Genomic DNA, 27,274 nt, shown 5'->3' with positions numbered 1-27,274 from the left:
CTACACCACAGCCCTCAATCTCATCTATGACAAGCCAAACCTTATTGGAAATTTGTAAGAGCTGAGGGTCCTGCGCTCTTGACCTCAAGCTTCCCCTACTTGCCGAACTTGCAGTCACACTCTCCTCTCCCTGACCCTCAACTGGCTAAATGAGAAGATCTTATCCCGAGAGCTGTGAATGCCTGGCATAATAAATTGGGAAGGTAGTATTCCCCTTCCTTGATGTGCCATAACATCTGCAGCTCAGCCTCCAAATCACAATCTCTGAACTGAAGTCCCTGTAACTGCAGACATTCCCTGCAGATCTTTTGGCCTGGATTGTGCTGGCATCCAGAAAGATCCCAAATCCTACAGTTACAGCACATCACTTGCGCTGCCATTTTTATTCTGTTAAGTAATTAATAATCTTAATCAATTTGTAAGTTATAATGTTTACATTTTGCAGTCACTTTCACACTGCCTGTAAACTTTACCAAAATTATTCAATTCTAGTAGGGTTGTTAAGAAGTTTATTAAGAAAAAAGGTTTTTCAATTTTGCACAGTCCCTAGCAATGAATGGTTACTCACCAACCAATCAATCTGTAATCACCTTTACACCAATGCATCAGATCATTATAGAATTGTAGTTTATAAGATTTGTTGTGACAAATTGACTATATTTTCTCTATTACAAAAGTGATAACAATGTAAAATGCTTTGGGACATTCTGACATGATGAAAGGTGCTGTAGAAGTGAAAAATTTTTTTTCTTTCTCTCTGCTCTTTTACACTGAAACTGCAGGTTAATCTGGTAAGGAATCACAAGTAGTGCTAGCACTAGCACAACCTGATAAACGTCAAAATCAATATTCCTTTTTACTGACATCTGAATGCTTTTTTCCAGAGAACTCATTTGTGGTGGGCAAGGACTTTGAGCTCCTCTTTGCAGTGCGCCCTCAAAGCCAGACTGGAATCCTCTTTCACATCAACAGCTCCCAAGGAAATTATCTCAGTCTATATATGCACAAGGGAAAGGTAGGAATAATCGTTATAAGTCAGCTACATACCAGGAAACTTTACTTACCTTCTGTGTTTTGTATTAAATGGATTGTTACAACCAATAGTGTTGCTGAAAGTATTGTCTCAGGTACAACAATATTTATCAGTCTCAAAAGCAGTCGGAAGTCAGGTATGTCCAAATGTAATAGCATATAACAGTCTTGCTACCACAGCTAAAGTCCATGGAATGAAAGGGCATTGGCAGCCTGGGGCTGACTGACAAGGAGCAGAAAGTAAGGGCGAATGGTTGCTTTTCAGGCTGGATAAAGGTATGTAGTTGGCTTCCCCAAGGAACTGTTTTTCTTCACCAGTGCTAATGATATAGACTTTAATGTATAAGTTGCAATTTCAAAATTCACAGATTGACATAAAGGCTTTTATACTCCATTCCCTTTGAAGTAAAGACCAACACTTCATGTACTTTACCTATTACCCATTGAATTTATGTGCTAGCTTTGTGTGATTTATGATCAAGGACTCCCAAATCCCTCTGTTCTGTAGCTTTTCTTGATTGAAATAATGTTCATCCCCTCTATTCTTCCTGCCAAATTGTATGACCTCACATTTTCACACATGATCTTTCAAGCTCCAAGTTTTTACCTATTAGCTTAACCTGTCTATATCCCTCTGCAGGCAGTTTGTTTCACCCTCACCACTTACCTTCTCACCTTTTTTTGTGTCATCGATAAACTTGGCTAAAGTGCATTCTCTTTCTTCTCCAAGTCATTAATACATGTTGTAAATAATTATTGACTCTGCATTAATCACTGTGGCACTCTCCTAGTTACAGGTTATCATCCTAAAAATGCACTCCTTATCCCAACTCTGTCTTCTATCAGTTAGCCTATCCTGTAGCCATGCTAAAATGCTTTCTCCAACACCAGGGGCTCTTATTAAATAGCCTACTATGTGGTACCTTATTAAACTCCTTCTGAAAATCCGAACATATTAGATCTACTGCTTCGCCTTTATCTATCCTTCTCATTAAGTCCTGAAAGAGTTCTAGAACTTTTTTCTTTGTCAGATGATTTGCTCAGTCATGTCTACTGTAGCCAAAAGTTAATTTTCTGAGCTCGGTGATACTGCTGCTACCCTCATTAAAAATTTGACCGATTGCCAGTTTTCAAGTTAGAACCATTTTACAACCACTGTCACTCAGACTGAAAGTGGCAGGCCTTTGGTGAACAGCATGAATTGTTTATTGCTCCAGAATTGGCTTCCATTCAATTTCTTTCTAATACTTGCATCAATTATTTGCCATAAACTATGCAAAGAGCAGATGGGCCAGACACACAGCATTTGTGGCTAGAAAACTCTGCTGTGATGAGTTTTAATGATAGCATTTTGCTTTATCTAAATAATCAAAGTCTTTTTGATAAGCAGGAAAACTTACAAAGAACTGAAGTAATCTTGCAGAATATTATCAATTTGAAGAACATGCAACAGACTATCAAATCAAATATAATTGGAACAGCTGTTATTTTCTTAACAATATTTTTTATAATTGCTCGGTTATATGTGACGTTATAATCTCTGCCATAGTGTCCACTGTGGCTCAGTGTATTGAGCTCTCATGCCGGAGCTGATGGATTTAAATACTCTGCTGGCAAAGTGGGGAGGCAATGGCCTAGTAGTATTATTGCTGGACTGTAAATCCAGAGACCCAGATAATGTTCTGGGTTTGAATCCCACCACAGCAGATGGTTAAAATATCTGGAATTAAGAATCCAATGATAACCATGAAACCATTGCCAATTGTTGGGGGAAAATAACCCATCCAGTTCACTAATGTTCTTTAGGGAAGAAAACTGCCATCCTTCCCTGATCTGGCCTACATGTTACTCCAGACCCACGGCAATGTGGTTGACTGTCAACTGGGCAATTAGGGATCGGCAACAAATGCTGCCTAAAAGCAATGCCATCATCCTGTGAAATAATAAAGGGAGCAAAAATGTAGGCTGGCACCTCACTGCCAGTAGTTTGTTTTCTGAAAGCCCTGTGCGTAAAGAAAAACAAGTGTAAGGGCAGAGATGTTGAGACTAAAAATATATTTACATTATTGAAATGTTAATAATCTGATAGCAACAATAAGTGACACTTACTTATCTGAAGAAAAAACAATTATGATAGGTTTGGAAGAGAAGAAAATAATGTTGCAAGTGGTTACACCACACCGTAATTTCTTGAGACTTGATGCATCAATGGCCTCTGCCAAATAGTGAGAGTAACAGAGTAAATGCTAACACTGTGGTATCAGCCAATCAGTTGGGTACATATTATATATAGATATCTACAATATCCATAATGAGCTATTTATTATTCCTAAGTACTCTTAGATTGACTTAAATAATCTTTCAATTGTAGAACACTAACTAAATAGAATAATGATGCATGCTTACTTTGCCTTTCTTTCACTTATGCATGTAATTACATTCCTTCCCTTGCCATTGCTGAGACAAACTCTTGACAGCCAACTATCATTCACATACGGCTAACCTCATTAAATTGCTTCATCACCTTTGCACAGTTTGTTAAAAATTTTCAAGACTTTGAAGAAGCATTAATTAATGTTTCCCTCTGAGACTTTTTATACAGATACATATAAAATTACTGTGAAAGAGTAGCAATGAATGTATGGGTTGGTGATAAAATAGCAACTGAATCATGGCTAATTATTACTTAAAATAATTCAGTTTTACCTGTCATTTTTCAAAATGTTTTGGTTTTCATTGAACAGCACCATTATCAGTAATCGTGGCCCTCTTAATGTTATCTTTCATTAGACATGATGGATAACACAATGCTCAGTGGTCAGAACACTTGACAGATATCTAGCTTGAGCTCACATGTGGGCTCCCTGTGGTATGTGGTAGCAAACTCAATTTATTTTCAGGGAAGAACAAAACCCTTGCATTTCTATTACAAACAAAAACAGAAATTGCTGGGAAAGCTCAGCAGGTCTGGCAGCAACCTGTAGAAAGAAAGCAGAGTTAACATTTCAGGTCCAGCGACCTTCTTCAGTACTGACTGTAGCTAGCAAAAGGCTGATATATATGCTGAAGAGGGTGGGGGTGTGGGAGGAAACAACAGTGGAAATAAAACCTAGAGAGAGAGAGAACAACAGCTCGACAATGGATAAAGGGCTGCTAATTGAGTCCATTAGTAGCTGGCATTGGGAGATAATTGTGGTAGCAGTCTATGTGATGACAAGATAATAAAATGTGAGGCTGGATGAACACAGCAGGCCAAGCAGCATCTCAGGAGCACAAAAGCTGACGTTTCGGGCCTAGACTCTTCATCAGAAAAAAGGTCTAGGCCCGAAACGTCAGCTTTTGTGGTCCTGAGATGCTGCTTGTCCTGCTGTGTTCATCCAACCTCACATTTTATTGTCTTGGATTCTCCAGCATCTGCAGATCCCATTGTCTCTGATACTATGTGATGACAAGGTCTGGTTTAGGGTAAGGACGTTGAAAAAGGTTGATAATTTAAATTTAGAATTAAGGACAAAAAACTAGAACCAATAAAAGCAACCACGAAACTGTTGGATTGTAATGAAAAAAAAACTGGTTATTGGAAGAAAGACTTGCATTAACACAGAACTTTTGCAACTACAAGCTATCCCAATGCTGTCTATCAATGAAATGAGTACTTTCTTGAAATGATGTCCCTGCTGTAATGTAGGAAACATGGCAACAGGTTTTCCCATTGAATAGATAATCCTTTTTTGTGATGTGATTGAAGACAATTATAACAGAGAGAACTCTGCAGTTCCTCTTTCTAATTGTGACGTAGGATCTTCTACATCAATTTGAGAAGGTAGACAGGGTCTTGGTTCAACATTTGATGTGAAGGGTTTCGATGGAAACCTGCTGTCTTTTTACAGGCTGGGCCTGTGTGTGATCCAGTCTCACAAATGCCCTGTGTTCCTGTCTACTAGAGTGTAACTCAGCGTTATACAAAATTACTTTCACGCAGTTCTTTCAATATACAGAAAACAAATGCTAGTTTTCTTGAAAAATGAACTGAACATTTTCAAATTTCTATTCTCAGGTTACTGTCCATGTCAATAATGGAGCTGGTGATTTCAATACATCTGTCACACCTCAGTCACTGTGTGATGGACAGTGGCACAGAATAGCAGGTGAGTATCCTTCACTTTAATTCACAGTAGTGAAAAAAAGACACAGAATATTTTAAGTACAGACAAGTTCAGAATAAAATGGCATACTGACTGCAACATTCATTAGGAAGCATTTAAAAAAAATCAATTCCTATTATGTGAGACTGAAAATAGATCTGTTATCGAGCAGTACATTCACTGACAGGTATGTCAACAGCAGTTTTTAGAGGATCAGTTCAGGTAAAATTCAAAGATGATGAAATAGATATTGTTTATTGGGAGACAGAAGAGTCAAAGTTTGGGAAGCGGTGAGATGAGAATTGTGCCTTGAGGCGGGTGTTTGGTGAGGGTGTGAGGCATGATTTCCAACCATCCTGGAATCACCAGGATTTCTCCAGAAGCTGAAATTTCTCTGATATTAGTGTCATAAGGACTAATTAGATAGTTCCTGCTTGAGTAGGCACAGACACGATAGGTGTCATGGTGGGGCTCCTTCAGTGCTCTACCATGTTATGGAACAAGTTTTACTTCCTGCAAACATTTATGTCAGTTCCAGCAAACACTCCTCTTCTCAAAATTACAAATAAATGTACAGAACAGATTTATAGACATATAGGATTTGGTTTGGTCATCATTCTAAAATAATTAAATATCTGAGGATATTTAATCTTCTCATTTATTTGTACGAGGAGGATATGATTGGCTGGGGCAGCATTTAGTGCCCATCACTAACTGTCCTGTGGAAGTTGGTGATGGTGTTGATGTGCTGTCTTCATGAACTGCTGCAGTCCTTGAGTTTTAGGGACATTTAAGGTGCTGTTAAGGTGGGAGCTGCAGGATTTTGAACCAGCAAACTCTCTCCCAACATAGGTAAGAAAAACGATTCCCTGTATTTTCCACATGGGGAAATATTTCACAGTTTTAAATACATAGAAGACAAAAGATTTCTGTTTTTTTTTGTTTGTTGTATGAATCATTGACAGTTTCCTTCTCAGAAAGGCATGATGCGGGCAGAAAGACAGACCTGCATTTATTTAGGGTCCCACTACCACAAGATATTCTAATACAATAAAACAAAGAACAGCAGATGCTGGAAATTTTCTAAACTGAAATTAGAAATTGCTGGAGAAACTCATTAGGTCTAGCAGCATCTGTAGGGAGAAAGCAGAATTAATGGTTTGAGACCAGTAATTCTGTATTGTTGTCATAGCTCAGTGGTTACCACTGCAGCATCCAGCACCAGGGACCTGGGTTTCTTTCCAGCTTTGGGTGATTGTTTGTGTGCTGTTTGCATGTTCTCCCCGTGTCTGCATGGGTTTCTGCCATGTGCTCTGAATTCCTCCTATTGTCCAAAGGTGTACAGGTTTGGAGGTTTGGCTATGGTAAATACAGGGTTAAGGGGATACGGCTGGGAACTTGGTGGGATGCTGCTCAGAGTGTCGATGCAGACTTGATGGGTCAAATAGCCTCTTTTCGCACTGTAGGGATATTATATTACAAAGTGGTTTACTCCCAACTAAGTATTTTTGAAGTGTACTCATTTCTGTAAGGTAGGAAACTACATAGCAAGCTCCCACAAGCACAGATGGCCATATTGACCAGATAATCTGTTTTGGTATTGTTGGTTCAGGGATTGACATTGGCTGAGGACATTGGATATATGCTCATCTTTAATCATCATTGTAAATAACGATTAATATTTGTTCAAACGTTCACAGCTGTACCAAATACATGAAAGGAAAACTTGTATTCATGCTTCACCCAAGTCCCAAAGTGCTTTAAGAAAACAGGAACAAGAGGAAACTAATCAACTTCTTGAACCTGTTCCATCATTTAATTAGATCATGGATGATACATATCGTGTTTATGATACGTATCATGTAACTGCTTATGTGCTTTGGTTCCGTAATTCCCAAGCTCTCACCCAACAAAAGACGCTTTCAATCTCAGTTTTAGTTGCTTATATTTTACAATCAAAGAATTACTTTTTGAAGTGTAATTACTGTTCTTTGTGTTTTGTTTTCTAATAGTGATTAAAAGAAATAATGTGGTGCAACTTGATGTGGATACAGAACGTGACCATGTTGTAGGACCTGCCGCTTCACTATCCACCGATACTGCAGACCCCCTCTACGTCGGAGGCATCCCAGGTAAGAAGCTTTTTGTAAAGTGAAAAACCATTATTTTGAGATATGCCTTGGTCATTGCACCTGTCCATCTCACCTGAACATATGTTAGCTCAAGTAACGGCATATGTATAAGTACATTTATATTGTGCCTTTAATATCACAAAGCATCCCAAGTCACTTCACAGGAATGTTATCCAGCAAAGTGGGATACCACATGAAAAACGACATGAGACAGATTGCATGGGAAAAGATTTGGAATAAGTATTAATGCCAGCACAGATCCAATGGGCTGAATGGCCTGTTTGCCCTGTATATTCAATATAATTTACCCATGATTAAAATTTGTTTTCTTTTAAATGCATTCTACAATTGTTTTTATTAAAGTATGGATGGGAATATTGAGTGCATTAGATCGTGGAACTTTCCGTACATGGCATGGAATACAAAGTCTCAGGTTATAAAAAGCAAATTGAGTCTTTGGGCTAAAATGTCTAATTCAACAGTTTATTTGTCAATACTCATTATTACGAGGGGAATAAAAGAGTGAGGACACTTTTCATGGTGCTGTGGAGACTGCTGACAATGATTTTGGATGTTTGCATCTCATTTTTAGTTATTTGAGAAACCTTCTGTTGTGCTTTTGGTTGCACTTCAGCCCTACGCTCCTAACCTCTGATATGGACTGGAGGCAGGCAAGTTGAAGTACCTCCTCCTGGGGCTTCTCTGGGCCTGGCCAAAATCGCCATCAAACAGGGCCAGGCAGATGGTTGTGAAGGGCGTCCTAGTTCCTGACTGCCTTCCCCTCTTCTGCAGCTACACCACACCTGGGTGTCTTGGAGAGGGAATATGTGGAATCCACAAACACTCAAAGTCTTCAGAGACAGAGAGGTGGGCACCACAGGGACTGATGGAATGCCTTATTTCCCTCTCCAACACAATTTTGATTTAGTCTCCTTCCACTCTCCCCATCTTTCCCTCACTTTCATTGTCAATGCACTGTCCCTGACCAATAAACCAATGAGTGAATTAGAAACACAGGTGATTTATGGTGGAGGATTCAGGTAAAAATTAACACGGATGATTTAACGGTGGAAGAAAAGACTTTCAGTGGTGCATGAAAGCATTTCTGGATATTTAAAAAAGTCAGGAAATAATACACCTGTTCAAAGCCTTGGTAGTATCACACCTGGAATTCAGTTGATATAATGACCTTGGAAGCAGTTCAGAGAAGATTCACTAACTACTCCTGGGATGAAGAAAGGTTGAACAGATTGGGCCTGTACCTTTTGAAGTTAATGAGAGTGAGAGGTAATCTTATCGAACCATAAAAGTTCCTGACGGGACTTGACAAGGTAGTTCTTGAAAGATGTTTCCCACCGTTGGCAGACTAGAATTAAGGGCCACAGTTTAAGGATAAAAGGTCTTGCTTTAAAGACAGATGACGAGAATTTCTCTTCTGTAGGCTATTTATCTGTACAACTTGCTTCCCAAGAAGGCAGTGGAGGTTGGTCATTGAATGCATTCCAAGCTGAGTTTGATGTAATTTTAATCAACAAAGGAGTCAAAGATTGTGGAAATTGGAGTTCAGTCATTGGGTCATGTCATACAGAATGGAAACAGACCCTTCAGTTCAAATAATCAATGATGACCATGTTCCCAAACTAAACTAGTCCCACCTGCCTGTTTTTGGCCCATATTCCTCCAAATCTTTCCTATTGATGTACTTATCCAAACATCTTTTAAATGTTGTAAATGTACCTACATCTACCATTTCCTCTGGAAGTTCAATACACACTTGAACCACTCTCCGTGTATAATGTTGCCCCTCATGTCCTTTTTAAAACTTTCTCCTCTTGCCTTAAAAATATGTCTCTTGGTTTGAACTTTCTCACACTAGAGATTTTATCAACCTCTATACGCTCCAGTAAAAAAAAAGTTCCAGCCTGGGCCTAGGCCCAAAACATCAGTGCTTGGCCTGCTGTGTTCATCCAGCTCTACACCTTGTTACCTCAGATTCTCCAGCATCAGCAGTTCCTACTATGTCTCTCCCAGCCTATTTTTATAACTCAAAGCCTCCATTCCCAGGCAACATCCTGGTAAATCTTTTCTGAACCTTCGCCAATTTTAATAATATTCTATAGCAGGTCAACCTGAACAGTACACAGTACTCCAGAAGTGGTTTCACCAGCACCACGTACATGACACCTCAACTGCTACACTCAAAGGTCTGAGCAATGATGGCAGGCATCCTAAATGCATTCTTAACCACTGTTTACTTGTGACATAAATTTCAAAGAATTATATACCTATACCCCTAAGTCTGTCTGTTCTACAACATTACCCAGGGCCGTGCTATTAATTGTAGAAGTTCTGCCCTTGTTTGTTTTACTGAAATGCGATACCTCACATTTATTCAAATTAAAATCCATCTGCCAGTCCTCAGCTCATTGACCAAATTGATCAAGATTTCTTTATAATCTTAGGCCACAACAGATCAGTCACGATCTTATCGAATGGTGGATGAGGTTCAAAGGGCTGGATGGCCTACTCCCACTCCTACATTCTATTGGTATATGGTTAACTGAGAGTGTAGGAAAGTTACATTGCTCCAGCAACCCCCGCCTCCCCACCAAAGTTTAAAAGGATTCTCCTCGTTCTTTACTCTCCTTCTGTCCTACCATAACAACCTCTACGTGCAACCTTTTGCAATTACTGAACACACGGAGGAGTGTATGATGCAACCAGGTAATTAGTACTTCAATAAGTAATTTACTTTAGAGTGCACCTTCTTAATCTGAAGACTGTGATATGGTTTGAAGGATGTGTCCAAAAAGGGGGACAGAACAGCAGCAAGGTATTTTCACTGATGTCAACGAATTTGTTGCACTCACATAGCTTCTTCCTCAATCTGAAAATTTCTAAAGTGCTTGACAACCAATTAAGCATGTCAGAAATGTAGCCACTGTGGAAATGTGGCGGCCAATTTGAATGCAGCAAACTCTCGTAAGAGTGTGAGAAATAGGAACTGGAGTAGGCCATTTGGCTGCTAGAGCCTGCTCCATCATTCAACAGGATCACAGCTAGTATGACATTTCTCATGAGCTCTTTCCTGCCCTTTTCCACATAACCCTGGATTCACCTACTGATCAAGATAAAGACTTTAATATACATTATGACTCTACCGTACACAACATTGTGATAATTACCAGAAATCTGATGGTAGTTGAGGGATCAATATTGATTAGCAAACTAGATAGAAAACCTTGTGGTTCTTTATTCCACACAACACAAAATAGAAAAATAAGAGAAAGAATGGCCTTCATAATACAAGGAAATATATTTTTCTGCGGTATTTTAGTACATGTTGCCTTAAATTTTTCACACATAATTTTGAACGGATTATAAGATCATAAGGTGGTTGAGCAGAATTAGACCATTTGGCCCATCGAATCTGCTCTTCTATTAAATCATGGCTGATATGTTTCTCAACTCCACTGTCCTGCCTTCTCTCCATAACCTTTGATCCCTTCACTAATCAAAATTAGTAAACTATCTCTTCCTTAAACACACTCAATGACTTGGCCTCCATGGCCATCTGTGACAATGAGTTCCACAGTTTCACCATGCTCTGGCTGAAGAAATTCTCCCTCCTTTCACAGTTTAAAAAGGTTGTCTGCTTACCCTAAGGCTGTGCCCTAGTATCCTAGTCTTTCCTTCCAGTGGAAGCATCTTCTCCATGTCCACTCTCTCCAGGCCTCTCGGTATTCTGTAAGTTTCAATCAGATTCTCCCCATATCCTTCCAAACTCCATTGAGTACAGGCCCAGAGTCCTCAACTGCTCTTCATGTGACAAGCCTGTCCTCCCTGGGATCCTTCTTGTAAACGTTCCCTAGAACCCTCAAAGGCCAGTACATCTTTCTTTAGATATAGGGCCAAAACTGCTCACAATATTCCAAATGCGATCTGACCAGAGCCTTATACAGCCTCAGCAGTACATTCCTGATGTTATATTCTGGCCCTGTTGAAACGAATGTTAACATTGCATTTGACTTCTTAACTGACAACCGAAACTACATGCTCACCTTAAGAGAATCCTGAACTGGTCTCTTTGTGCTTCAGATTTCGGAAGCCTTTGCCCATTCAGAAAATAGGCTAGCCTCTATTCTTCATACATATGCTCTATTCTATTAAGTTGTATTTTATAGTTATGTTTTATTCTAAAAATGTATTGATCTTTTTGTACTTGCAGATAACGTACAGTTACATCATTTGCCAACACGAAATCCATTCTTTGGCTGCATGGGGGACGTAATGATCAATGTGAAGCCAGTATCATTCAAGAAAGCGGTGGCAGTTCATGGTGCTGTTAGTGTGACTCGGTGTCCTGTCATGTAAACCCAGCTGCTGTCTGTAACTGCAAAGATAATTTAACTTTCCTGCACTTGATTGTAATAGACAACTGAACCACTGTCAAAATGCAGAACTATTAATTTATTGTAACTTGGACTTTGCGTTCTTTTCATTTCAGTTAACTGAATTTGACACATTTATGGTTTGGCTTTTCATAACAGCAATTTTTACAATTAAAAGAAAAATGACCCACTAACTTCTTAAAACGCCATACAGATATTTTATTCCTAATTGGTGCTATATTCTGTGGGGCCAAATATATTACTAAAATTTGCTGCTAATTTTATATTTTTATACTTGAATAATTCAATGCTAAACATATTTCTAAAATAAACATGATTCAACCAACATTATTAAAAGCCTATCAAATTGTTTTTGGAGAGTAAATGATCTTATACAAGGGAATACTATCCCCCCCACACTGTCTGATTGGAAACACAGGAGGAGTTTGACACAGACATAGTTACAGATTATAGTTCTTCCCAGGAATACATGCCTGGCTCTGGAAGCAGTCTTGAGAGGTGCAGTGTAGTAGTTTGGAGCCTGGGATTTGTATCTCTGCCAGTATACATTGGTGGACCAATGAAATCTCCACCAAAACAAAATAAGAAACAGGACCACTCCTCAAGCCTCCACCATTTATTAAGATCATACATGTTCTAATCCTTGAACTCCGCTGTCTTGCCTTATCTACATATCCCTTGATTCCCAACATTTCATCAACCCCTATTTACCACATCCAATATTCACTTCCTTCATTATCAAGGCACAGTGGTGCAATCTGCAAGGTGCACTGCAATACCTCACCAAGACCCCACCAACAGCACTTTCCGAATACATGACGTTCACCACATAGAAAGTCAAGGGTAGTAGATGCACGGGAACACCAGCAGTAAGTTCCCCTCTAAGAGACACACCATATTTATTTGGAACTGTATCATTACCTCTTTGTTGCTGGGTCAGAATCCTGAAACCTTCACCCTAATAGCACTTTGGGTGTTCCTACACAGTAGCAGTTTAAGAAGACAGCTCACCACCACTTTCTTCAGAGCAGTTAGGGATGAGCAATAAACACTGGCCAGGTCAGCAACATACACATCCCAAGAATGAATCTTCTAAAAAGTCCATCAACAATCGAGCATCTATACTGTCCGGTTGATAATTCCAAAGGCTAACTCTGGGTGATTTCTCATCTTGAGCACATCAAGTCAGAGCTGGTCAAAAACAGCCACCTGACTATTCTCATCCCAATTTCCAGCAATGACCCATAGTCTTGTTATAATTGACATTGCAGATGCACACTTAAATAGTCTTAACAAAACACTCTCAACACCACCACAACCGCCGCCCCACCCCACCAACACACAGACACACCCGCCTGAGAATTAGTACAGGATAAACTGCTTCATGGACCATGCTGAGACTATGGCAAACTGACCAAATGGAGTAGTTGAAGTGACTAGTATGGATGCATTTAAGGGCAAGTTAGATAAAATATAAGAGAAAGGAATAGAAGACTGTGCCATTAGGGTAAGATTAACTAAGGCATGGGTCAACACCAGAATAGATTAGTTGTGTAAAAATGCCTCTTGTGCTGAAAATACTTTGTAATTGTATGTAAACAGAAACTCATGTTAAATAAAAATGCCTAACACAGAAAACAGGCAGTAAGAATCTGAAGAAAATTAACAGGTCAACATTTCAGATAGAGAGACGAGAGGAAATTCTAACCTGATCCAACTGTCAGAAAGCTGTTGGGAATGGATGGAAAATTGTTTCCTGACTACACCGCCCTGCCTTGTCCACGTAACCCTTCATTCCTTAGTCTTACTCACCATCGATGTCCATACTGGGCAGGATTTAGAACTAACATTCCAATCAACAGGTTAGATTAAAATCTCTGATGAAGGGTCTAGGCCCGAAACGTCAGCTTTTGTGCTCCTGAGATGCTGCTTGGCCTGCTGTGTTCATCCAGCCTCACATTTTATTATCTTAGATTAAAATGCCTCTACTTTGTGTGAATATCATTCCAGCTATAGAATTTATGAAAACAACAATCTCCATAGATGCAAGTTCTTATTCTTGAAACATAATTTAAATTCATTTTAATCCTCTCCTGATATTTTTCTGTGCAGAAATATTGTGTTTTGCCTGTAAAATCCATGACAAATCTTAATCTGATATTTGCATCTAGGCAGTATCAGAAAAGGGTACGTCATTTCTGAGAACATATTGAGGGATTCCCACGATCACACGAGCTATAATGCTACCATGTTGCATTTTGTGTAAGCTTGCTGTGCAAAAATTGGCTGCTGCATCTCCTACATAACACCTTGCAATAAACATTGGACGAGATTTTATCTTGCTCAAAATACACATATTAAAGAGTTAAAATCTTCAAAACTACTGAAATACTCAAAGTCTGAATGTTTTCCAGAATGTTTATTCTTTTGTACTGCTATCAGGTTGGTGTCAGTGAGGAAAGATATAGCAGCTGAAAAGTAATAAACATCCTTGATGAATTCATGAATTAATAGCCAATAATTAACGCCACGTATAGGAAAAGAGTTGATTAACATTATATGCATAGATTTAAATCCCTGCCACCTAACTGAAACCGGCTGTGTGGGCGGTTAACATTGAGCAGTTACATCAGCTCAGGGAGAGAATCAGGCACTTGGCTAAAGTCACTCTAATTGTATATCAAGACTTATCACACAACTTTATCTAGAGCATAAGCATGAAAGCTACAGTAAACCTCCAGATCCCTCTAGTAAAGACGCGGCCCATGTTTCCATCATCCCCTCTTGGGTGTAAGAAATCCAGCCAACATCCCTCTCCAGTCCATACTGACCACCTAACCTTCAGTTGCTAACACCAATTCCCTGCCTACTTTAGGCTTGGTCTGGGCAAGATAGGTTTGGAGAAATTCAGTGAATTTCAGTGATTCAAATCATTACAGATTTTCTGCCTGTGCTGAGATTTGAAATTCACTGCTGGGAAGCCCATTCCAACTAAAAATCTGCCTCAAACATGTGTAATGAAACATCTGAGAGAAAATGTACAATTACATAACATCTTTCATGTCCCAAAACCACATAATAACCTATTAAGGCTTTCCAAGTATAATTACCATCTACTAGATACATGACTGGTCCAATATCACTGCTTAATTAGAAACCGTCAAAAGTAATTACTAATAAAGTGTCACACCTTTTAGGGTAACATTTAAAACAACTACTTACTTTTTATTTACGATTCATGAAAGAATGATCATTATTTCTAAAGAATGCATATCATAATGATTTATGATTTGTTCATAACAGTAATGGTTGAGGGAAATTTATATTATTCACAAAATTGAATGAAGCGCCCTCCAAAACTGCTTCCAAATGATTTGAGTTAATCCAAATTTTGCCTATCACTGCTTAGTGAATTGTGGGAATATTGAAGCTTCTAACTTGTTGGTCTGTTGCTGCAATGTAATATTGACCTTTTTTTTAATGTTGTGTTTCTTCATATCAGACAGAACTTTGTCATGCAACCACTTCAAATGTTCACTTTTAGGTGGATGGTTTAATTAGATTTTGATGTTGCACTGTCAAAAATACACAAATACGAGACATTAGGTGTGCATTTTCATTTACTCAAGTTTTGGTGTTGTTGGTAACTTGTATGATTGCTATCACAATTAAATAAAAAGTGCATTATCTCAACTCATTTTGTTTTGTGTGATATATATCTATACAGTTTTGTTAATTAAATGTAGCTGGTGACATACTGGACTAGTAATCATCCAGTTTATTGCTTTGCAGACATGGGTTCAAATCCCACCAACTGATACAAGTTAAATTCAAATTAATAAGCACCTAGAATTGGAAACTAGTTTCAGTACTGGTGACCATGAAACTATCATTAATTTTCTAAAAGAAACATTTAGGTCACTGATGGCCTTGAGGGAAGGAAATCTTCTGTCCGTACTGATATGTTCCATTTCTGTTACCAGAGTTCAGGGAGCAAGTTACCTTATTAGAAATGTTAGATTGTGAAGCTTCCAAGCCAGAAAAACAGTCCATCATTCCCAGGAACCAGTCTGGTGAATGTTTGTTAGACTCTTTATGGCAATAATACCTTTCAGGTTGAGGACTCTAGGTCTGCAGAAGAATGAAGGAAGATTTCATTGAAACTTACAGAATACTGAGAGGCCTCGATCGAGTGGATATAAAGAAGATATTTCCACTAGTAGGAGACACTAGGACCTGAGGACACAGCCTCAGAGTGAATGAAACAACCTGATAGAACTGTGATGAGGAGGAATTTCTTCAGCCAGAAGGTGGTTAATCTATGGAACTCATTGTCGCACAGAGCCATGGAGGCCAAGTCATTGAATATCTTTAAGTCAAAGATGGATAATTGGTAAAGGGATCAAGGCTTAGGACAGAAGGCAGGAGAATGGGATTCAGAAACACATCAGCTGTGATCAAATGGCAGAGTAGACTTGACGGTCTGATATCTTATCATCTTCCGACTTTTCCTGATATAAAGAGACCAAAAGTGCACCACATAAACTCCTATATAATTGAAATAAGACTTCACTGCTCCTGTACTCAATTCTTCTTGCGATAAATACTAACATGCATTGGTCTTCTTAATAGCCTGCTGCACCTGCATATGAGCCTTTGTTGACTTATTGATGAGGGCACCTAGGTCCTTCTGTGCATATTTTCTATTCATTTACAGGATGTGAACTTTGCTGGCTTAGATAGCACTTAATGTACCTTCCTAATTTCCCAAACTCGGTTTTGTGGGTCTGGAGTCACATGTAGACCAAACCAAGTAAGGATGGCTGTTTTCTTCCCTAAGAATATTAGTTAATGGGTTTTTCTAACAATTGACAGTAGATTCATGGTCATCATTAGACACTTAATTTAGATATTTCTATTGAATTTGAATTGCACCATCTACTGTGGAAGTTGCACAGATAGGTAGCAAGACAGCCTCTGCTTGTAGCTTGGGTCATAAGCTATCAAGTTCAAGTTCCACTCCAGAGCTTGAGTAAAAAATTAAAGTTGAAATTAAACTGAGTATCCATTCGTGACAGTATGCAAAGGATTCAATGGCACTATTTTGAAGAGGAAGAGGGCAGTTTTTCCCAACATACTGGCCAGATGGTTTCTATATGCTCAGACCTATTAATATTACACACTTCAGGAGCTGGTAGGACATTTAACAGAGATAGGAACACTATCACAGTGCTACAAGAGCCTTAAAAGGCCCTAACACATTGACCAACATTTATGCCTTGATGAAAATCACTGATTGGTTGTTACCACATTCTTGTTGGTGAGAATGTCTTGTGCTCACACCAGCTACCAAAGTTCCAATGTTATTACAGTAACTGCACTTCAATCATTCACATTGACTGTAAAGCAATACTCTTCTGTAAATGCAGATCTTTATACCATTCCCCCACCCACAACTGTCAAGAAATTTGAGACCTCAAGTTCTTTCAAAAATATTTCAGACTACATAGCATCCTCAAAATGAGTTGTTCACTTTGACATACCTAGGGGTACCCCTCATCTCAAATGTTATGCTACATAGCAACATAGGAGATAGGGTTTGACACCGCAGTCCTGATCCACCATTTGAAATGATCATGGCTGAACGAGCTCAATACCCTAATCCCGCCCTTCTCCCATATCCCCTGATCACTTTAGCTATAGGAGCTATATCTACCTCTTTCTTGAAAACACAATGCTTCAGCCTCAATCAAAAGGGGAGGCAATGGCTGAGTGGTATTGCACATAATATTCCTTGTACAACCTCACTGATGCCCTGTGTAAATGCAGCAAGATCCTTGTTCCTGTACTCGAATCCTGTCACTAAGAAGGCCAACATACAGTTTAAGTGATAATGGGAACCTGCAACCTCAGGAAGTGCTACACTTGCCCCCACACCTCCTCCCTCACCCCCATCCCAGACCCCAGGATGACCTTCCATATCAAACAGATGTTCACCTGCACATCTGCCAGTGTGGTATATTGTATCCATTGCACCCGGTGTGGCTCCCTCTACATTGGGGAAACCAAGCGGAGGCTTGGGGACCACTTTGCAGAACACCTCCGCTCGGTTCGCAACAAACAACTGCACCTCCCAGTCGCGAGCCATTTCAACTACCCCACCCATTCCTCAGACGACATGTCCATCATGGGCCTCCTGCTGTGCCACAATGATGCCACCCGAAGGTTGCAGGAACAGCAACTCACATTCCGCCTGGGAACCCTGCAGCCCAATGATATCAATGTGGACTTCAGAAGCTTCAAAATCTCCCCTTCCCCCACTGCATCCCAAAACCAGCCCAGTTCTTCCCCTCCCCACACTGCAACACAAAACCTGCCCAGCTCGTTCCCTCCCCCCACTGCATCCCAAAACCAGCCCAGCCTGTCTCTGCTTCCCTAACCTGTTCTTCCTCTCACCCATCCCTTCCTCCCACCTCAAGCTGCACCTCCATTTCCTACCTACCACCTCATCCTGCCTCCTTGACCTGTCCATCTTCCCTGGACTGACCTATCCCCTCCCCACCTATACTCTCCTCTCTACCTATCTTGTTTTCTCTCCATCTGCGGTCCACCTCCCCCTCTCTCCCTATTTATTCCAGTTCCCTCTCCCCATCCCCCTCTCTGATGAAGGGTTTAGGCCCGAAACGTCAGCTTTTGTGCTCCTGAGATGCTGCTTGGCCTGCTGTGTTTATCCAGCTCCACACTTTGTTATCCAACATACAGTTTGTCTTATTTACTTCCTAGAGGCTTACTTTCAGCAAATGGAGCACAAGGACACCCTAGTCATGCTGAACCTTCCCCTGTCTCAATTTACAGCCATTGAAATAATAATCTATCTTCTTAGTATGCTATCAAAGTGGATAACCTCAAATTTATCCATATTATACTGCACCTGCCATGCATTTACCCACTCATTCATCCAGTACCAATCAAAATTCAACGTCTCTGCATCCTCCTCACAGCTCACCCATCCACCCAACTTCGTGTCATTGCAAATTTTGAAATGTTATATTTAGTTCCCTCATATAAATCATTAGCATATATTGTGAATAGCTGGGGTCCTAGTACTGATCCCTGCAATACTCTACTAAGCACTGCCTACCATTCAGAAAAAGGCGCATTTATTCCTAACCTTTGTTTCCTGTCTGTTAACCAACTTTCAGGCTATCCCAATATACTACCACCAGTTTCATGTGCTTTAATTTTACGCATTAGTGTCTTATGTGAGACTTTGTCAAAAGACTTCTGAAAGTCTAAATAAACTGTATCTACTGGCTGCCCTGATCTACTGTACTAGTTACATCCTCCAAAAATTCCAGAAGTTGTGTCAAGCGTGATTTCCCATTTCCAAATCCATGTTATGTCTGATTCCACCACTGTTTTCTAAGTTAATAAAATGTGAGGCTGGATGAACACAGCAGGCCAAGCAGCATCCCAGGAGCACAAAAGCTGACGTTTCGGGCCTAGACCCTTCATCAGAGAGGGGGATGGGGGGAGGGAACTGGAATAAATAGGGAGAGAGGGGGAGGCGGACCGAAGATGGAGAGTAAAGAAGATAGGTGGAGAAGGTGTAGGTGGGGAGGTAGGGAGGGGATAGGTCAGTCCAGGGAAGACGGACAGGTCAAGGAGGTGGGATGAGGTTAGTAGGTAGCTGGGGGTGCGGCTTGGGGTGGGAGGAAGGGATGGGTGAGAGGAAGAACCGGTTAGGGAGGCAGAGACAGGTTGGACTGGTTTTGGGATGCAGTGGGTGGGGGGGAAGAGCTGGGCTGGTTGTGTGGTGCAGTGGGGGGAGGGGATGAACTGGGCTGGTTTAGGGATGCAGTGGGGGAAGGGGAGATTTTGAAACTGGTGAAGTCCACATTGATACCATATGGCTGCAGGGTTCCCAGGCGGAATATGAGTTGCTGTTCCTGCAACCTTCGGGTGGCATCATTGTGGCAGTGCAGGAGGCCCATGATGGACATGTCATCAAGAGAATGGGAGGGGGAGTGGAAATGGTTTGCGACTGGGAGGTGCAGTTGTTTTTTGCGAACTGAGCGGAGGTGTTCTGCAAAGCGGTCCCCAAGCCTCCGCTTGGTTTCCCCAATGTAGAGAAAGCCGCACCGGGTACAGTGGATGCAGTATACCACATTGGCAGATGTGCAGGTGAACCTCTGCTTAATGTGGAATGTCATCTTGGGGCCTGGGATGGGGGTGAGGGAGGAGGTGTGGGGACAAGTGTAGCATTTCCTGCGGTTGCAGGGGAAGGTGCCGGGTGTGGTGGGGTTGGAGGGCAGTGTGGAGCGAACAAGGGAGTCACGGAGAGAGTGGTCTCTCCGGAAAGCAGACAGGGGTGGGGATGGAAAAATGTCTTGGGTGGTGGGGTCGGATTGTAAATGGCGGAAGTGTCGGAGGATAATGCGTTGTATCTGGAGGTTGGTAGGGTGGTGTGTGAGAACGAGGGGGATCCTCTTGGGGCGGTTGTGGCGGGGGCGGGGTGTGAGGGATGTGTCGCGGGAAATGCGGGAGACGCGGTCAAGGGCGTTCTCAATCACCGTGGGGGGGAAGTTGCGGTCCTTAAAGAACTTGGACATCTGGGATGTGCGGGAGTGGAATGTCTTATCGTGGGAGCAGATGCGGCGGAGGCGGAGGAATTGGGAATAGGGGATGGAAATGCTACACTTGTCCCCACACCTCCTCCCTCACCCCCATCCCAGGCCCCAAGATGACATTCCACATTAAGCAGAGGTTCACCTGCACATTTGCCAATGTGGTATACTGCATCCACTGTACCCGGTGCGGCTTTCTCTACATTGGGGAAACCAAGCGGAGGCTTGGGGACCGCTTTGCAGAACACCTCCGCTCAGTTCGCAACAAACAACTGCACCTCCCAGTCGCAAACCATTTCCACTCCCCCTCCCATTCTCTTGATGACATGTCCATCATGGGCCTCCTGCACTGCCACAATGATGCCACCCGAAGGTTGCAGGAACAGCAACTCATATTCCGCCTGGGAACCCTGCAGCCATATGGTATCAATGTGGACTTCACCAGTTTCAAAATCTCCCCTTCCCCCACTGCATCCCTAAACCAGCCCAGTTCATCCCCTCCCCCCACTGCACCACACAACCAGCCCAGCTCTTCCCCCCCACCCACTGCATCCCAAAACCAGTCCAACCTGTCTCTGCCTCCCTAACCGGTTCTTCCTCTCACCCATCCCTTCCTCCCACCCCAAGCCGCACCCCCAGCTACCTACTAACCTCATCCCACCTCCTTGACCTGTCCGTCTTCCCTGGACTGACCTATCCCCTCCCTACCTCCCCACCTACACCTTCTCCACCTATCTTCTTTACTCTCCATCTTCGGTCCGCCTCCCCCTCTCTCCCTATTTATTCCAGTTCCCTCCCCCCATCCCCCTCTCTGATGAAGGGTCTAGGCCCGAAACGTCAGCTTTTGTGCTCCTGGGATGCTGCTTGACCTGCTGTGTTCATCCAGCCTCACATTTTATTATCTTGGAATCTCCAGCATCTGCAGTTCCCATTATCTCTGACACTGTTTTCTAAGTGCTCTGTTATGAAATCCTTGATAATAGATTCCAGCATCTTCCCCACAGCTGACATCACACGTACTAGTCTATAATTTCCTGATTTCCCTTTTTAAATAGTGGGGTTACATTGGCTACCGTCCAATCTGTAGAAATTATTTGAGAGTCTGAAGAATCTTGGAAGTTGACTGTCAATGCATCCACTATATCTAGGACCACTTCCTGAAGTATCTGGGGTATGGATTATCAGACCATGGGGATTTATTGGCCTTCAATCTCATCAATTTCTCAACACCATTTCTCCATTGATAAGATTTGCTTCAGTTTTTCCCTTTTACTAAGCCCTGTTTTTGCCATCATTTCTGGTACATTATTCATGTCCTCTTTCTGAAAATAGAACGGAAAATGAATTTAGTTCATTAGCCATTTCTTTATTCCCAATTATAAATTCCCTGATTTCAGACTATAAGGGACCTACATTGGTTTTCACCATTCTTTTTCTCTTTACATTCCTTTGGAAAGTTTTACAGTCAGTGCTTATGTTCCCTTAATTTCATATTCTATATCCCCCTTCTTAATCAACCCCTGGTCCTCCGTTGCTGACTTTTAAGCTGTACCCAAATCTTGGGCCTATTGTTTTTTCTTGAAAATTTGTATAGTTTAATTTGTATCTAACACTATCTCAACTTTTTTCATTCATTTGTGGGATATGGGTGCCACTGGATGGCCAGTGTTTACTGCACGTCCCTAGTTGCCCCTTAAGAAGATTGTGGTGAGCTGCTCTCTTGAACCTCTGCAGTCCACGTGCTGTAGGAGGACGCACAATGCCCTTAAGGAGGGATGATGTGGAGGTGCCAGTGTCGGACTGGGGCCAAGGTCAGAAATCACACGACACCAGGTTATAGTCCAACAGGTTTATTTGAAAACACAAGCTTTCAGATTGTATCCCCTTTGTCAGATGAAGTGAGGGAGGCAATTCTATAATTTTGGCCCAGCGACACTGAAGGAATGGTAATATATTTACCAGTTAGATGTAAGTCATTTGGAGACAAACTTGCAGGTAGAGTGTTCCCCTATATCTGCTGCCCTTGTCCTTCTAGACAGAAGTGGTTGTGAATTCAGAAAGTGCTATCTGAGGATCTTTGGTGATCTGCTGCTACTGAGTGTCGGTGGTGGAGTGAGTGGATGCTTGTGGATGTGGTGCCAATCAAGTGGCTGCTTCGAACTGAAAACAAAAAAAATGCTGGAGATCAGTGGGTCAGCAGCATCCATTGAGAGAAATCAAGCTAACGTTTTAAGTCTAGATGACGCTTCATCACAGCTTAAATGTCCTGGATGGTTTCAAGTTTCTCGAGTGCTGTTGGAGCTGCACTCATCCAGGCAAGTAGGGCATATGCCAACACACACCTGATTTATGCTTTGTAGATGATGGACAGGCTTTGGGGAGTCAGGAGGTGAATTACTCACTATAGTATTCCCAGCCTGTGACCTGCCCTTATAGCCACTTTGGCAAGCCCAGCTATCAATGGTAACCCCAAAGATGTTGATAGGAGGGATTCAGTGATTCACCATTGAATGGCAAGTGATGATTTTAGAATAGAAAAGAATAGAATAGACTCACTACAGTGTGGGAACAGGCCATTCAACCCAACAAGTCCACACCGACCCTCAGAGATCCCACCCAGACCCATCCCCCTTTAACCCACCTGATCAGCACATCCCTGAACACCATTGGCAATTTAGCATGGCCAATCCAGCTAGCCTGCATATCTTTGGAGTGAGAGAGGAAACCAGAGCATTAGATTGTTTCTTATTAGAGATTGTCATTGCCTGGCATTTGTGTGATGTAAATGTTACTTGCTACTCGTCAGCTCAAGTGTAGACATTGTCCAGATCTTGTTGCATTTAAACATGGACTGCTTCAATATCTGAGGGGTCGTGAGTAGTGCTGAACATTGTGCAATCATTACTAAACATCCCTGTTTCTGACCTTATGATGGAGGGGAGGCCAGTGATGAAGCTGCTGAAGATGGCTGGGGCTAGGTCACTAGGGGAGCATTGCACATTAGCCATGATTTTGTTACTGTTCTTTTTGCACTGTTACACCAGACAAGAATAAACAATTTTTTGTAGTTTATAGTTTTGCTTTTCTAATGTTTGCCATTGGTCATCTACTGTCATTCTTTTCAGTAATATTTCCCAATCCATCCATTCAGCGTCATACCAGCGTAGTTTCCCTTATTAGATTCAGGACCATAGTCTCAGAATTAACTGCCTCATTCTCTTCATTCCATCTTAATATAGTCATTTTTATTTAAATTGATTTCCCCCTATTGGTCTCTGAATTTTGGCAGGCACAAATACTGGTCTGAGGGTTTAAGAATTAGTATCTCTTAAATAGAAGCACATAACGCTAGGGCTACTTCATTCATTCTGTGTGAATGGGAGAAGATAGCTGGCCAGATGCTAATGCCTTACAGCATGGAAGCTATTTAAGACAAGAAGGTAAGGGGAAATACTGTTCAGAACAGGTGGACTCAGGTTGTGGAGTTTTTTCAGCCTGGTCCCCTCATTGGGACATCTGAGCAAATGTAACTGTGAGTTTTGGAGCAAAGATGACTCCTCAATGCTCTGCGAACTGAGAATGGTTTTCCTGGTTCATAGCAGTGGTAGGGGTGGCCAGGGCATTTCTTTCTGGTTCCATGGGATTTGGATCGGAGGTAAGGGGTTGGGATGACAGGCTGGTGTCTCACATTCTTCTAGGGATGTGTGAAACTGAAGGGTCACTGGACCCGAAACGTTAACTCTGATTTTTTTCTTCACAGATGCTGCCAGACCTGCTGAACTTTGCCAGCAAGTTCTGTTTTTGTTGTGTATGTGAAACTGATGTTGCTTTCAGGGCCGTGTGCCTCCATCGGGATTATATGATGTCATCCGACCTTCCCAGATTCCCTAAGATCTAGCAAAATGACAATCTTGTCCTATCCACTATGGAGTGAGGAGTATTTATGGGTCAAGAATGTGTCCGGTTGGAAAACCTGGAGCATTACCTTTTTTCCTACCTCATACTCCATTGAGTTTTCTCTGCCATCAAATTAGGCCTTCCTTTGTTTCTTTTTCAGCCCTGATTTAATGGAGGCTACCATCTGCATGGGCTGTGGTGGGCCCGAACAATGCTGTTCTCATGGCCTTGGGCAGCCTGGAAGATACATGGGTGGGCACAGTAAAGGTTTTACCTCTGCCAAGACAGACAAGAAATCTATCAGTCTATTACAGACATACACTGCCTGAATGTATATCTGTGGTGGGCTAATGGGCTACTGCTGCTAACTGGGCGCTCACTTTGCTGGATAGCATTAAAGCTAGCTCCACTTGCAGTCTACTTTGTTGGTCTTCCAGGCAAATCCTGCATCTTGTCTTTCTATTCACATCCTCCACCATACAGTCTACAAAAAGTTTTATCGTGCCTTCTCTGGGTGTGCCTTTCTTGGGTCCTCCGCTCTTTTGTATCATTTTAGAATCATTTGTTGTGCTATTTGGGACTCATTGGACTCTCCACCATAGTTCAAATTCTCTGAGAAAGTGGGCAATTGTCCTTAACTTTAATGTCACAGCCCAGAAGCTTCAGGGTCCACTGTTATGTGGGTCTAGCTAACTGTGCAACCTTTGAACAGTAGCAGGTTTACAGGGTTATGTTCTATGGGATATGGTGAGGGAATTGCATCCAATGATGTTGGTGGTGCTGTGTTGCCCAGAAGACTGCCAGGAGGTGTTCCTTGCACACTGAGAAACCCTGTTCTAGGTAGGAGCTGTGGGGCCATTAGTCCAAGTGTCCCATGGCATGCTCGGAGAAGTACAGCCCACAGCGTTGAGCCTGCAGTGGCAACTTGTAGTGCAAAGAGGAGTTCTTGGTCTGGCACCAGTCATACTGGAGCGTTCGCCAGGGCTTGTTTCATTTCACACACAGCCCTTGTGTGCTGCTCTGCCCAATTTCATGGGGCATTCTTTTCTTAGGAGTTCTGAGGCTTTGGTGACAAAACCGCTAATGTGGTCCCTAGAATATCCCATCAATCCTAGAAAGGAATGAAGCAAGTTCACATCTTTGGAGAAATTGGGCTATTATTTGGATTTGCTACCTTTCACATTCTTGTTTGCTGTGGGCCACTGTAGCTCATGGGTACTATACGTGACTTAGGTCTGGGCATTTTTGAGATTGACTTCTAATCTGAGTTTTGGAAGGAGGGTCAGCGATCCATCTAGTAATCTTAGATGTTCCTCCCGGGTAACTATCTGTTGGAGGAGATCACCTACATATTGAATCAGGCTTCCAGTCATGAAATACCTTCTAGTCCTTTGGCCAATTTTTGGTGCAAAATAGACAGGAAGTTTTGAAATCCTAGGGACAGGTAGGTCTAGGTGTACAACTGCCCTTGGAAAGTAAAAGTAAATTTGTATTGAAACTGCTGGTTTAAAGGGATGGACCAAAATCCATTACTAATATCTAATATTTCACTTGTGGGGTTTGCTTCATCACTGTCTCAGGACTGGTTGCTACTGTTGGTGCTATTAGTTTCATTTAATTTCCCACCGGTGACTCTCAGTCTCCAAGAGACATCTTGTTCTCTATGAGGCCAAATTGGTGAATGGTTTGTTGAAGTTACAGGGTGGAAGACTCCCTGATGCAGTAGGCTGGAGATTATTTTCACAAACGTGCCCTTGGCTTGTTTAGGAAAGCTGTACTGTTTATGGGGTTTTAGAATGGGGCCCTTTACAACTACGACCCCTGTCTTGCGGCCCTTGTCATGTTTGTGCCCTGCAAATGTGACTGTCTACAACCACCATAATCTCCTGTGCTCCCAGGTCATCAGCAATATCTGCAAGTTTTACCCCAAATTCACCAACTGTACAAACCCTGTCGATATATCTCCCTGAAGTTACCTCTATTGGTACCTCCTTTGTCTGAGCCATCAGTCAAACACAACAATTCATTGAGTCAAATCACAAACTGCATTTATGCATGAAGCCGGAGCCCAGGATATGTTCTGTTTCTGGGTGCAAGTTCGTGGCTGAGTAATGGCACACTATTCTAAATTCTAATGGATTTGTTTTGGATCCCGCCTGTTAATGTCCAATTAGAAATAGACTTTATTGTCATGTGTGCTCAAGTACAGGGATACAGGGGTAGAGTGAAAAGTCTACAATGTTGCCATTTTGGTGCCATCTTACGTACAAAGTAATGAGATACGAAATCTTACGTACAAAGTTGAAAAATAAGGAAATAAAGTTAAAAATTCAACATTAAACTCTTTCTTAATATAAAGTAGAATAATAAAGAAATAAAAGTTCAGCATGTCAGCCCCTTCTTAAGTATTTGGCCATGCTGAACTCACACGCACCACATGGTGTCGATCTCCTCCATGCTCAACGCCACCCAGATGCTGGGAGACCTTAGACTCAATCTTCCCCCGAATGTGGCTCGCGCTCTCTCGTACTCTGTCACTGTCCCCCCCGTTGCACTCGATCTCCTTTGGGTTGTGCTCGCTTTCGCGCCCTTCCCCCACCACCGTGTTCTCTAACTCTTGCTATTACTGAGACACGGTGGAGGGAAGGGCATGACTGGCAACTAGTTGTCCCAGGATATGGATGCTTCAGGCGGGATACAGAGGGAGGTAAAAGGGGTGGAGGAGTTGCAGTAATGGTCAAAGAGGATATCGCAGCCGGACTGAAGGAGGGCCCCATGGAGGACTCAAGCAGTGAGGCAATATGGGTAGAACTCAGAAATAGGAAGGATGCAGTAACAATGTTGGGGCTGTACTACAGGCCTCCCAACAGCGAGCGTGAGATAGAGGTACAAATATGTAAACAGATAATGGAAAGGTGTAGGAGAAACAGGGTGGTGGTGATGGGAGATTTTAATTTTCCCAACATTGACTGGGATTCACTCAGTGTTAGGGGTCAAGTCGGAGCAGAATTTGTGTGTCCAGGAGGGTT

The 27,274-nt window shown here is 41.9% G+C and overlaps 1 protein-coding gene and 1 long non-coding RNA gene across 2 annotated transcripts in view; one reads left to right on the top strand and one right to left on the bottom strand.

The window, feature by feature from the left end:
* lama3 (laminin, alpha 3) overlaps window positions 1–15,414 on the top strand; it is a 170,993-nt gene extending 155,579 nt beyond the window's left edge. Inside the window, exons 54-57 of the mRNA XM_048528602.1 lie at window positions 885–1,015; window positions 5,090–5,180; window positions 7,190–7,309; window positions 11,538–15,414. Of these exons, the coding sequence (XP_048384559.1) occupies window positions 885–1,015; window positions 5,090–5,180; window positions 7,190–7,309; window positions 11,538–11,683 (488 nt within the window). The 3' untranslated portion in view covers window positions 11,684–15,414. The remainder of the gene's footprint in view (window positions 1–884; window positions 1,016–5,089; window positions 5,181–7,189; window positions 7,310–11,537) is intronic.
* Window positions 1–27,274, bottom strand: part of LOC132209596 (uncharacterized) — a 134,112-nt gene that overhangs the window by 102,447 nt on the left and 4,391 nt on the right. The gene's annotated exons all lie outside the window — the stretch shown is intronic.

The sequence above is a fragment of the Stegostoma tigrinum genome, chromosome 5, assembly GCF_030684315.1.
Source record: "Stegostoma tigrinum isolate sSteTig4 chromosome 5, sSteTig4.hap1, whole genome shotgun sequence".
NCBI lineage: Eukaryota > Metazoa > Chordata > Chondrichthyes > Orectolobiformes > Stegostomatidae > Stegostoma > Stegostoma tigrinum.
Note: the sequence above shows the minus strand (reverse complement) of the source record. Positions and strands in the feature narration are given on the sequence as shown.